This window comes from Schistocerca serialis, chromosome 2 (genome assembly GCF_023864345.2).
Source record: "Schistocerca serialis cubense isolate TAMUIC-IGC-003099 chromosome 2, iqSchSeri2.2, whole genome shotgun sequence".
Classification (NCBI taxonomy): Eukaryota; Metazoa; Arthropoda; class Insecta; order Orthoptera; family Acrididae; genus Schistocerca; species Schistocerca serialis.
Window position 1 is genome coordinate 666484107 of NC_064639.1, and position 14504 is coordinate 666498610.

At 38.5% G+C, this 14504-nt stretch overlaps 1 protein-coding gene across 1 annotated transcript in view; it reads right to left on the reverse strand.

Annotated features, from left to right (window-relative positions):
• The window catches only part of LOC126457755 (cardioacceleratory peptide receptor-like), a 338155-nt gene that overhangs the window by 14750 nt on the left and 308901 nt on the right, over positions 1-14504 (reverse strand). The window contains exon 7 of the mRNA XM_050094311.1: positions 336-516. Coding sequence (XP_049950268.1) covers positions 336-516 — 181 coding nt within the window. The remainder of the gene's footprint in view (positions 1-335; positions 517-14504) is intronic.

Sequence of the window (14504 nt, forward strand, 5' to 3'; positions counted from 1 at the left end):
AGGTCACATGAGAGCATGATACCAATTCCACCAGTCAACAGCGGTCCAAAGCGGCCAGTGTGCTCTTTCAAGGGAGTTACTGACATTCTGTCAAATGAGGTCTCTTTCCCACAATATCAGCACACTTGATATTGGCAACCCCACTAACATTTTTATTTATTTTTAATCTTTTATACAATTTCAATGTACAGCGCAGCAGGAGTGCAAAGCCTCTACAGTAGAGAGGAAGAGAGGGTGGTCACAGTAAACTGGTTAGTCTTATCAGCCGGATACCCACACCGTGATTGCGAGTACCTTGCTGTAGTGTGTGTGTGCCAACAAAGATTTGGACTTGCCTGATGGCCTTGGAGGCGGATCTCGAGAAGAGGCAGTAGACGACGGGGTTGGCGGCGCTGTTGAGCGGCGCGAGGCTCTGTATGAAGGAGGCGACCGCGATGTTGGCCTGCGTGCGCGGCACCTGGCCGTACACCTGCAGCAGGTCGAACACGATGTACGGGCTCCAGCACACCACGAACACTGCAACACAACAGCCGCCGGCCGCCTCTTACTTGCTGGACACGTTATGGTGCTGAACGTTCCCGTCCATTACCTGGGGTGGTTTGGCTGCATGCACATTGTTGTCCCTCCACCAACATCGATTAAAAGCATATATAGCAATACAGCTTATCCGTTATGGACACTGCGAAACATCATGGCTGTATATTAGATGAAATATAACAACCGACAGCTGCGATCAGTCACATAAGAAATCGAATGAAAGAAGAAGTTTACTGTTACCAATCACTGTTTATTTATATTCACAACATGTTTCAAAGGTTTAAACGTCCATCGCTAGGTGAATTTATAAGTGTTAATACGACATGTGTGTTGTGGTACAACTTTGGGGTAACTTGTGCCACTGTCTAATGCAGAAACGAAACACTTTCAGAACATGGTTTTTGGGGAGGTTTTTGACTTTTGACTAGAGAGAGAGATTCAGATAAAGAAAGAGCAAAGGTTTTCAGAGAAGGGTGTTCTTATGATCACAACTGTTACACGTTGTATAACTAAGTAAAGGTTAGAGTAACACATTGATTATGCTTTAAAAATAAACAGATAATATACTACAAATTGACATACATATAGTCTCAATCTGACACGGGTACAAGCTGATGGTGTGTGGTGTATTTCTAAATCAGACCATTCCACTCGTCATCTGGGGAATGTCACGGTAATTATTGATGGTAAATATGAAGAGAAGGGTGTAGGTTTTATTTATAGTATATTTTTAAAGCAGAATCAATGTATTGCTCCAACCTTTACTGAGCTATAACACGTAACAGTCCCCATGCTCTGAAAAACTTTGCTTTTATTCAGTCACTTCTTTCACCCTCTGTATCTGAATCTCTCTCTCTCTCTCTTTCTCTCTATCTCCCTCCCTCTCTCTCTTTTTCTTTTCTCTTCCATCCTCCTCTTCATATTTACATGAATGAACTTAGTTGTTTGCATGTTTCCTTTGATCAGTTCACACAACTGAATATATCCAGCCAATTAAAAGCAACAGTTTGTACCCCAAAACGAAACAGATGTACGTTTAACAACCCTAGCATATCCAGAACGTAGCTCTCTTTCTCGCGAACCTTTCATTCTCTATCCCTGAATTCCACCCAGAATTGTTTTTAATCTATAATTTTACCACTGTTGCCAACATAATTATTCCAGTTAAGGTTTGCAAAGTGTCAGCTCGTTACATATAAGGGTATGAAAGTAAGCGATATAAACTTGACAGAAATGGACTTGTACACCACTTGAAATATTTACTACAATTTACGTATTCATCAGCTCAACGAAATATCTCCACTGCGCTTTAAAAGTTACTCTGAGATAATAGTGTTATATTGCTATATGTTCTTCGTCCACAGAAATAATGTCTTTGTTTTTGCTAGATGTTCTTTGCACATAGTAGTTTCCAAACGCTATCTTTGTTCACAAAACGTAACTGTTTATGTATAATGTACTACGACAGAGAAAGGAGCCTGTGGCCGCTGTAGGTATTTTGTTTTTGCTGTTTCATTTTCACATTTACATTAAGTTTTAGTCAAAACCATGTTCTGGAATAGTGTTTTGTTTCTTCACTAGACAGTGCCACAGACTAGCCCAAAGTCGTAGTACAATACATACATATCGTATTAACACTTACAAATCCACCTGGCAATGGAGGTTTAAACCTTTGAACTCGTTGTACATATAAATAAACACTGACTGGTAACAGTGAACTTATTGCTTCATTCCATGTAAATAACAGTCCCGGTTAAGCCTAACGTAACATGTTCGCGTTTACGTTTAAGACATATTATTTTACTTTCACGAACTATTTTTCCAGTCACTTTCAAAACCAGTATCGCCAATTCGGCAGAAGTAAGAAAGTGAATTCGGCTTGCCAAATAACTGTCTCACAAGACGATACGTCATAGTGTTTCCTATCATATCATCATAGTGAAGCGACATCCAGTGCCCAGCGCGAACAGGTTAATTGATGCATGCCTCATCTTACGATAAGCCGAAAAATTTCTCTGTAGCTGTTCATGAAAATAATACAGTGTTTCATAAATGACTAATCGCAGCTCTCTGCTGTTACGAGGGGTAGCCATGAAGTTTAATTATCAAGATACGAGCATGCAACTTTGTATATTCACTATCCCAATGAGATACGTTTTTCCCAGCGATGGATGACGTTGTGGAATGTTTGGTTGTGGAAGTCTGCATTTTGGTTTTCAGGAAATCACTTCGTTGTCATTTTGAAAATGCCTGCCACACAACAGTTTCTGCATCTGAACAAATAGAAGATGGTGGCTCTTTCTGCTATTTGCCCCTTTCTAGCATGATCGGTAAGCACTGCATCACAGCAAATTTCAGAACTAGCTAAGTATCACATTACCCGGCTGTGATAAATACACATGTTTTCACTGATTTAGTACTCATCTGTTCAGGGGTCATAGTGAAACATACAGCACTGGATATGACGGATGATATGACGGGTAAAGAGGCCATCTGGACTGGCCCAACACAGGTGCAACATTTCTACCTACGTTGCTACCTCAGTTCAACAAGTTTTGTGGCTGGGTGTGAGCAGTAGCAGAATCCAATGAGCAGCGACATTTATCCATGCCCTAAAAGGCGTGCCAGATGTTATTAACTGACACATAGTCACTTTCCATTTTTTCACCATGGTCTTCTCTGAGATACGTCAGCCTTCTAGCAGCAGGACTACCAAATTCCACTAACTCAGCATGGATTTTTGTAAAATCGTTCGTTAAACGGCCCTTTATCGGGGGGGGGGGGGGGGGGCTTTGCCGTTTCGTTCGTTTTGGCTCTTCTAGTGCTGAGTATTTTTCAATTTTTACCATGACTGCGGACATGTAGCTCCAAACAAACAAACAAAAATAAATGACTTTATTTCTTGTGATTATAGTTAAAGCTTTATGACTATCTCTCGTACACATAAAAACATATTTGTAAAGATTGAAACGGCGTGATTAACAACAATCTCTGTTTTTTAACCTAGCAATCACCTTTCAATGATGTGCAGATTCGCATCCACGTAAAGCAGTAGATTGCCTTTTTCCGGTTGGATAACTGATTAGCAAGACACAAGTCCCTGAAGCGACGTCCAATTGAATGACTTGCACCAGGACATTGAGCCACACGAAATTATTATTACCAGAATTTACACATACAAGTGGCAGTAAAATGAAAACCGCCACCGGCCACAACGGAGCCACGGAATGGATCGATTCAAAAGTAATCACCATACGCCTTAAGAAATTTATCACACGAGGAGACGAAATGATCAGTTCCTGTTTCGAAGAATTCGGTCGGCCGTTGACGGGTCCACAGCCACACTCAGTCTTGCACTTTTTCGTCCGATTGAAACAGATGTCCGCACATGGCGTTCTTCAGGTCTCCGAAGATGCGAACATCACATGGTGAAATATCCGGACTATATGGAGAATGTTCCATTGTTTCCGTACCAGATCTCTGAAGTGTAGCCTTCGTACGATTGGCAGTGTGGGGGCAGGCGTTATCGTACCGCAGGATGGTGTCGTCCGACGCAATTCCTGGGCGTTTGGCTTCACGGTGCATACAGTTTCTGCACCGTGTCCTCATAGTGCTGCGCATTGATTGTGTTTCCTCGTTCGAAAAACTCGACTAGCGGGTCGATGAAAGAAGACGTCATGACCTTAAAGGAACTTGTGTGAACAGCCTTGAATTTCTTGGTAGGGGAAATGTGGGATGTTTCCACTGTTGTCTTTGCCATTTGCCCTCGGACTGTCGGAATGCTGTTGGATGGAATCATCCTGTTGCACGATACATCCCGCCTGCCAGTCAGACGAAGGCTACGCTTCAGTAACTTGGTGGGGAAACATCGCAATACCCTCAGTACATTCCGTATATTTGACCATGTGAATGTGTCGGCACGCTACGACGTTCCACGGAATACGAACTGATCGTCTCGTCTCCCAATCGGATGATTGTCTTAACGCGTGTGGTGATTACTTTTGAGTGCAACAGAACAGTACCTTGGGCCTGTTGTAGCGGGTATGAAGAATTACAGGAACCTGCTGCGTTTTTTCTCTCTGTATGTGAAGGCTACTCTCAGGATAGCCACGCCGACGAAACAACGACCGCGAAGGCAGGGGCGTATATAAGGGACAGGCGAGGCAGGGGGGAGGGGGGGGGGGGCAGGGAGCCTGCCACCTCCTCTCCCCCCCCCCCCCCCCCCCGAAATGAGTACGGCATCTGAATTATGTTAATGAACGATGCGTGAAGGCATCGCCGTGGTAGACAGTCATACTTCCCAATAATGGTGAGGGGAGTGGGGTGTTAGTGGTGTGAAGTTCGTGCCAGTTCGGGTTGATTTGCACGTATGCGGACAGTTATACCATGTTCGGAAGAAAGGCCAATTCACACTGCCCGTATCCGCCCCTGTATATTTCTGTTCCTTTCAGGGTCCGTTCTGTCTCAGAAAATACTGTGGAATTCATGTTAGCTTCCGTTAACCTTCCGTAAGATGACGTGACAGATTCCTGTTTCTCTTCGTCCATCTGTTTTTGTACGAAGTGTGAATGTATAACGGATTAAAAAAAAAGCAATTTCATACCGTAAGCGTAAGGGAGTATATCAAAATACCCGTTAAATCGCGTCGATTCTGCTTTGCTCCAGTTCAAAAAGAAACTTGATTTTTTATCAATATACGTCGTTCGAAACATGTTGTTTGGCCTTCGGTAAGTGTAAAAATTTAAGGTTATTTCTCCACAAGGAATTCCTGAAAGAGGTTTCAAGATATCCTGTTCAGATGTCGTATATCTCAGCCTCGTCTGAGCCACGGCCATGTTTGAGACAAAAAGTTTTGTGATTAAGTTCCGGTAGTTGAAATATTTCCACACTGGCAGCTTAAAGTTACAAAAACTTCTAACGTGTGATGTTTTAGTTTATTAATAAGTGCGTATTGTATATACGATATACTGGCTCACTATTAATACATATCACATAATCTTTGACACGTAAAGTAATAGAGGAACAGAAAACTACTAGGTAAGGAATGTTGAGGGGTGAGAGCGCTGCGCAGTGCTTGTGAACTTCTCGCGTCATACAGATTATTTGCTCAAGCAGGAATGCCGCTGAAGTAACAATGTTACGTTAAGGCGATTGTAAACACGTTTCTGTTCAAATGTAGTGATTGTAGTGGTGTGAATAAAGTTAATGATATAATAGCATCTTTTTATGTAGCACTATTCACTGTCATTGCACATACGTTGGCGTTTGCCTCAACGGCGACGGTTACCGATAGTTACCGAACGGCGGCAGGAGCCAAGTTCTCCGAACCGACAACCGACAATACAGTCTATATTTCATTGTTGTATGTTATTGTTCCCACGTGGAGTTGCTAGTCTCCCATCGGGCGCCTCTCCAGGTTGCGGATAGGGGAATGCCCACCAGATATGGAGGGTACCGGGGAAATAAAATACCCGGGGTGGACCAAAACTAGCAACTACTGCCTTGTAGTTTAGGTATTGGATTACCAAAGGCTAAGGGAAGAAAACCTTGAGCAAAAATTACCTGGTCCTTCAGGTTGGGGGTTAATGCGATGGGCCAACTCCCCATTCATTGGAAAAACCTCACTGGTTAAAAAGCCTATAAGATTACAGCAGGACGGATATAATAGGAGACGAAAAAGGCTAAGAAAGTGGACTGTCTTAATTGGTGTATGGAATATACAAGGATTACAAAACAAAGTAGGAGAAGTGATTAAAGAAATGGAGGCTAGAAATCAAGATATTATTATACTCCCAGAAACTAAGAAAAAAGGACGAGGTATTGAAAGAATAGGATCATATACACCTTTCTATAGTGGTGTCCCAAAAAATCAAAGAGCAAAACGGGGGATATCGATATTGATGAAAAACAAATTCAAAAGAATGGTCACAAACTGGGAACCTATTGATGAAAATCTGATTAAAATTAATATTGATATTCATGGATACAAAATTACTATTATAGGAGTATATGGAATATGCGAAGATGAACCAATTTGTAAAAAGGATGATTTCTATAATAATTTAAATGGAATCATAGAGGATATCAGGAAAACCAGGGAGATTATTATTGCAGGGGATTTTAACAGTAGAACTGGAAGTAAAATTGGAAATAAAATTATAGGACCATTTGGAGAAAATGTTATAAATGATAATGGTAATAGACTTATTGATATCTGTGAACAAAATTCATTGGAAATATTAAATGGCTTTTATCAACATAAAGAAATACATAAATACACATGGCATAAAGATACATTGAATCAAAAATCAATAATAGACTATATTATAATTAAACAGCAAACGAGGATAAAAATACATGACATAAGAGTATATAGAGGGGTAACTCTTAGCGATCATTATTTGGTAAATTCCAAATTTTTATTCCACTTCAGAGGAAAAAGCACTGAAGAAAATCGAAATTGCCCTATAGAAAATATACAAACAGAAATCAAAATTCCTAAATATAATTTGAATAGTTTTGAGAATGAAAGCACAATATTTTGATATCAAAAGAGATTAGATGAAAAACTGGTAGAAACAAAGTTTGATAATACAGAAGATCAATATCATTATATTGTAAATAAACTACATGAATCCGCCAAGGAAGCTTTAGGAGAAACAGAAGAAACACGTACAAACCATCCATTATACTACTGGAATGAAGAAATTAAAAAGGAAGTGAAATTAAAGAAAGAAAAATATTTAAAATGGTTAAATACCAGAAATCTTCAAGATAAAATAGAGCTTAATGCACGACAAGCGAAAATCCGGAAAAAGGTTGCAGAAGCAAAAAACAAAGTTTGGGAACAGTCATGTCAAAAAATTGAATCCTATATTGGTGGTAAAAGAAACACAGAAGCATGGAAAACTATAAAAAATTTAAGAAGGAATTCCAAAGAAACAACACATATTAAATATATTACTCATGACTCTTGGGAAAAATATTTTAAAAGTTTATTAACAGAAAACAGGGAAGAATACTTGGGAAACCCTGAATATGATTAAATGATAGATCTACAAGCAGAGAATTACATCCGTTTGGAAATAGAGACAGTAAAAACTGCAATAAAATCTTTAAAGAATGGAAGGGCTACAGGCATTGGAGGTATTCCTGCAGAATTATTAAAATTAGGAACAAAGAAATTAATGGAATTGTTAAGAAACCTTTTCGAAAGATGTTTAAATGGGGAAGATGTCCCAAATGATTTGAAAGTAGGATATATTTCAGTGATACATAAAAAAGGAGCGAAAGATGAGTGTAAAAATTATAGGGGAATAACAGTGACCAATACCTTCAGTAGATTATATGGAAGAATTATTAAATATTTGTTAGAACAAGAATACAAAGAAAATGAGGCTGAAGAACAAGCAGGTTTTAGAGCTGGAAGATCAACAATTGATCATGTCTTTTGTCTACAACAAATTATTGAAAAAAAATGGTTCAGGCACAACCTATACATTTAGTATTCATAGATATAGAAAAAGCCTATGATAGTGTGCCTTTATCCAGTTTATGGAAAGCTTTAATATCAATAGGAATAAATCCAAGAATAATTAAAGCAATTCAAAATTTATATAAAAATTCTATTTCAAAAATAAAAATTGGTAAATATCTATCACATGGATTCCAAGTCACAAAAGGATTACATCAAGGACGTAGCATCTCACCTACATTGTATAAAATATATACAGAAGTAACTTTACAGAATTCGAAGAAAAAATGTCACACTATGGGAATACCAATAAATGATAGAACAATATACTCGTTACAATTTGCAGATGACCAACTGATTATAGCCCAAAACTATGAGGACATAGAGTATATGACCAGAAAATTGATTCAAGAATATAAAAAATCAGGTCTAAATGTAAACATGAATAAAACAAAGTACATGGTAATTGGTGGAGTGAATGGAGACTTAATATTAGAAGAAGGGATGGGAACAATAACAGCTACTGAGGAATATAAATATTTAGATGTGAAAATTACAAATGATGGGAAACAGGACGAAGAAATTAGATCAAGAATAAATTCTGGAAAGACGACAATCTCTTTATTGAATGGAATTCTCTGGGACAAACACATAACAACTGATAACAAAATAAGGATTTTTAAAACAATAGTTAGGAGCATTATTACATATGGTTCAGAAGTGTGGACAACAAAATGGCAACTGAAATCAAAATTATTAGCCACAGAAATGGATTTCTGGAGACGTTCAGCATTAATATCAAGACGAGAAAGAATAAGAAATGAAGTAATCAGAGACAAGATGAAATGTAAAAATTCAATTATTGATTTCATCGAGCACAAACAACTTAAATGGTATGGACACATTAGACGAATGGAACAGGAAAGGATAGCAAAATGCATAATCGACTGGGTACCAATTGGAAGAAGAAAAAGGGGACGACCACCTGATACATGGATACAGGGAGTTCAGTCAGCAATGAGGAAGAACAACATTCCTGAAGATTTATGGACAAATAGAGAAGAGTGGAGAACAATAATTAGTGACTTACTGTAATCTATAATAGGTGCTGGAAAAATGTACTCACATTGTAAATCCAGAGTAATAATAATATGTTATTGTTTGTTCGACATCGTTGTTTTGTACTGAAGTATGGTGGAGTTTTAAGTGTTAATGTTTACGTACTTTTCAGTGTATTGAAGTTGGCTGTAAGTGAATCACAATCGTAATGAAGAGGGAAGCTTCTATTAAAAAGTTTTGCACAAAAAAACCAAGTGTCTGTAAGCCTATTAGAGACACTCCCGAAGTGTTACGAAAGGACAAAGCGCAAATGGGCGTGATGGTGTCAATTCTGAAGCCTGCTGCATTGGAAGAATTGCTTCTAGTGACGTCGCTACTCCGAGCTCAATTACTGTGGTTCCAGTTACGGAGGATAGCGGGCGTGATCAAATGAGGAAAAATATTTATGATATTGGAAACTATTGTCAAAACAATTCCGTTCAGCCTTTCACAAACGAAATAACAATTTTTTTGTTAGAAAATATTTGGAAACCTGAGCCTGGGTACAAGTTTCCCTCCATTACTCGTACAAACCATACAAGACCTTTTCAAACGAAGTGGCTAGAAGAATTTACGTGGTTAGCTTATTCAGCGGAAAAATCTGGATGTCTTTGTAAGTACTGCGTCTTATTTCCCCGTACCGAAAATGTAGGGAAAGGAGACCACCAAGTAGCAGGAGCGTTCGTTACTCAGGCTTTTGCCAATTTAAAAAAAGAGGGCGGGAAATATTTAGCAAATATGAGAGCTTATCATATCATAAGAAATTTTCTTTGATTGCTGAAAACACAAAAGCTATAGTTAAGAAAAAGCTGAAAATGTTATCAATCCAGTAAACGCCCAAAGAAGACTGGATATTGAGAACAATAGAAAATTGTTAATCCACATAGTACAAACAATTCGATTTTGCTGGACGCAGCAAATAGCTCTAAGGGGTCATCGTGACTCTGGACGAATAAACCTTGAAGAACCGGACGAAAATGATGGGAATTTTCGATCGTTGTTAAAATACAGAGCCAACAGTGGCGATAATATTCCTGAAGATCAAATAACGACCAATGGTGCTCAGACGATGTATGCAATTTCTTTCATTCAAAACGAACTTATAAACACACTTGGTCACTTAATAAAATTAAAAATTGTAGAAAACGTTAGAAAGTCTGTTTTTTATTCCGTTTTAGCAGATGAAACTACTGACATCTATCAAATCGAACAATTGTCTCTCTGTGTACGTTACTTAGAGGAACAAACTTTCAAAATTAGGGAAGATTTTCTGACGTTCGTCCCCGTTTATGACGTCACTGGAGCAGGTTTGGCTAACACAGTACTGAAGACCTTGTCAACATTATGGCTTGCCCTAACAAAACGAGAGGCCAAGGTTACAATGGAGCTGCCACAATGAGTGGCTAATTCAGAGAAGTACAAGCTTCCACCAGAGAAAAGCTATTGTTGGCCCCGTATACACATTGTTGTTCACACACTCTAAATTTGTATTTGTCAGATGCGAGCAAAATACCTCCTATAAGAAACTGTAGGGATGTCATAAAAGAAATCTGTGGATCCTTTCATTTGTCACAGAAAGGAACAGAAATATTGAATCAATGATTTATGAATGTTGTCCAGAACAAAAGAAAAAGAAACTTATTTCATTGTGCGAAACCCGATGGGTAGAAAGGTACAACTCAGAACTTTTATTTTTAGAGCCTATCTTTCTCTCCCTTTGCAAAATAGAAGAGGAATTAAGTGACATGACATCTAAGGTTCACACTCTATGTAGTGCTATTAGCCAATTTGCATTTCTTGTTACTCTTTTTGTTTTGAGCTGGATGCTATGAGCCACCCATAACTTTTCTGAGCAGCTTCAAAACAAAAATATTGATCTTCCACAAGCCTTGACTGATGTTGTGAGTATCTCACACTTTCTGTCAAAGGAGACAGCAAATGCAGATGACTCATTTATAGCCTTGCGAAGACATTCGCTGCCAAACTTGACATTAAAAAACAGATTCCAAGAATTTGCCGCCTTCAATCAGCACATAGCAACGTCCCTTACACCACAGAAGAAGAATACTATCAACAAGCTGTTTATGTACCATACCTGGACGATTATTGTAACTCACTTAAAGAACGCTTTGACTCTCACAAGGAAACAGTTGCACCCTTACAAAACATCCATCCACAGTTGTGTATCACAACAGATTCTGTTCATTGGACACTGCTTTTAATTCGTACAAAGACGATTTGTCACATAAAGAGATTGTACAAAGTAAGTTTATGTTGTGGAAAGAAAAGTGGAATCAGGAAAATCCGTCAAATCTCCAAAAAACAGCTATCAGTTCTCTTGAGAAATGTGACAAGACTTTCTTCCCCACCATTTACACTCTGCCCAAATTACTCGCATTTCTTCCCATTTCTGTCACAACTGTAGAGCAAACTTTCTCCAGACTGAGAAGACTGAAGTATACCTGAAAGTTCACTCAATGGGCTTGCTTTGCTTTCTATCCACAGAGACATTACAGCTACTGATGAGGTTCTTGATAAGTTTGCAAGTGTACCAAAAAACCTGGACTTTGTTTTCTAAACATGGTTCTACATAAAAAGTGAAGTTCCTTTTTAATTTAATGTATTCTTTTTATTGTCAGTTCAATAAACGATTAATAAAACAAATTTTGTTGCATTGTCATTTGTTCAATTTAGTAAACATTTTGTAAGGTCTCTCCAAAACAATAACTACTTAAAACAGGCTTTTGAATTATAATTGGTAAAACACATAAGTATGTATACATAAAAAGAAAAAAGTAGGGGTGTTGACAGTTTATACATACATGACAGAACAAACCAGTATTTATAAGTAGAATCATTCCAAACACGATACTCACAATTGCGTTTTCACTCTTTTAATTTGGGTAAGTGCCAGCCGGTGTGGCCGTGCGGTTCTAGGCGCTTCAGTCTGGATCCGCGTGACCACTATGGTCGCAGGTTCGAATCCTGCCTCGGGCATGGATGTGTGTGATGTCCTTAGGTTAGTTAGGTTTAAGTAGTTCTAAGTTGTAGGAGGCTGATGACCATAGCAGTTAAGTCCCATAGTGCTCAGAGGGAGGCTGATGACCATAGCAGTTAAGTCCCATAGTGCTCAGAGCCAGTTGAACCAGCTGATAAATCAAACAGCGACAAAAACTAGTGGGAAGGTGGAGCCATTGAAACATGTTTCCCTCTCAATATTATCACCTTACCCAGTCTTGGTTCGATCGGTAATATAGCAAGTATCGAGCTCATGTAGATAAATAGCGAGGGTTACTATACTTTAACCACTTTACGAGGGAATCCAACTGTTCCCTTTTCCCATTCAAAAGATGTCAGCAGGTTACCATAAATAGCAGACTTTTATTTTTTAGCCTTTTTGGCAGGGTAACAAATAAGAAAACAAATGCTCTTGTACAAAAATTTTCATTGTTATGATACAAAATATCATGAGGTGTCTACTTAAAATTAAGTAACTTATCTTTACAGTAAACCTGCCCCCCCCCCCCCCAAATATATGCTATATTCGCCACTGCGTGAAGGTCTTCGGTAAATGGCTCTCATTGTTAGGAGGTTGTGGCGGGACAATCAGTTCACGCATTTAGGCGCTGCAGTACGCCGACAAGTAGTGTGTGATTCTTAAATCGTTTAATTTATCTGAAAGTTATCAGTTTTCTAACATTCTTTTATGACTTTTAATCAAAACTATACCCATTACCCCCAGCGCCTCCAAACAAAAGACCGCCGTAGATATTTTATGCCACCTGTGCGAAGCCAGAGTGGATCACTAGCCATTTGCTATAGGAAATATCCTTGGAATTATTGCTTTCTGTGAGTATACCACGTGTGTTCGCTTTCCATTGATGTTAACAGTTAATGCAGGTATCTTGTATTCCCCATTCTTATCTAGATTTTTCCATACACTGTGTTTAGAAGAATATGTATGCCTTGCCTGCATATCCGCAATGGTTTCTTATTTTTCCAACGGTTTCTTATTTTTCGAATAACAGTTTATGTTATTCTGTTATGGAATCATTTTTGTCGTACACTCCTCCTTCCTTGACTTCGATCGGTGCCATTTCTAGTTTTCTTTTTGTGTGTGTAATACACTGATTGCACTTAAATTAGTAGTTTAATTAATAATGAATAGTTTAAATCTGCGAGATAGGTACATTTATGCTTTTTAAAATCGTGAATGGAAAAAACGATAGATGGAAAAATGATAAATGGTAAATGGGTTAATGAGTAAATGGATGAAAGAGTAAATTGGTAACTGATGAAATGTGTAAATTGGTACATATGAGAAAATGGGTAAATTGGTAGGTACGTGAGTGAATGGTTAAATGACTAAAAAGGTAAGTGGATAAACATGTAAGTGGAATTATAAGCTTAGACTTAATAGTGCTAGAAAGTCTGATGATGACAATGATGATGATGATGATGAGGTAGATGCATGAATATTGTACGTAATAGTACTCAGAACTATTCGGTAGCTGATTCTGTAAGTGGTGTGGAAGAGATTCCCCATAATTTGTTATCGACTTTTGGCCAGGTGGAGCACGCCTGGAAACTGGTGCGAACTAGCCGAGTAGGTGTTTTACACAAGATAAGAAATTCCTGGGTATCCATGCTTCCACAACTTGCTGATTTGGGGAGAATTCATATCAGATAAGAAATTCTGGGGAAATCCCTCCCCGCCACCTGCTGACTCAGCTGGCGAATAGTTCTGAATAACATTGTGTACAATATTTTCACTGCTGCATCATCATCATCTTACTTGCTGGCATAAATAACTCTTAACTTACAGTTCCAGTTATCAGGTTACACGTTTACTCGTTCACCACTTTTCATTTACAATTTACCCATTTTTCCCCTTTACTGCGTGTCACTTAGTGTTTACTGCTTACCATTAACCAATTTAGAAACGAATAAATGTATCACTCAGACTCAAACCATTCCCTATTAAAGAAACTACTCCCTTAAGGGCAATTAATGTATTACATGTAGGGGGGGGGGGGGGGGGAAATAAGAAAACTGCAAACTGGAGGTGACTGAAGACAAAGTATAAAAATTGCGGTATGTAACAAAAACGCTGCTGTATAACGATATAAACTCATGTCGGAAAAGAAGGAGCTACTGCAGTTGTGCAAGCAAGGCTAACAGGTTACTTTAAACACAGAGTATGGAAAAATTTGCATAGCACTGGGGAATAAAAGAAATCAAAGCGAAGTGGTGGCACGTTGGAATACTCACAGAAATCAGTGCATCCATGGACTTTCACTCTATTAAATGATTATAAATATCAATCACCATTTGGATCTGCTTAAAAAGGATAGTTACATTGTACTTGAATGTATGGACTGGATATTGTGCTTCT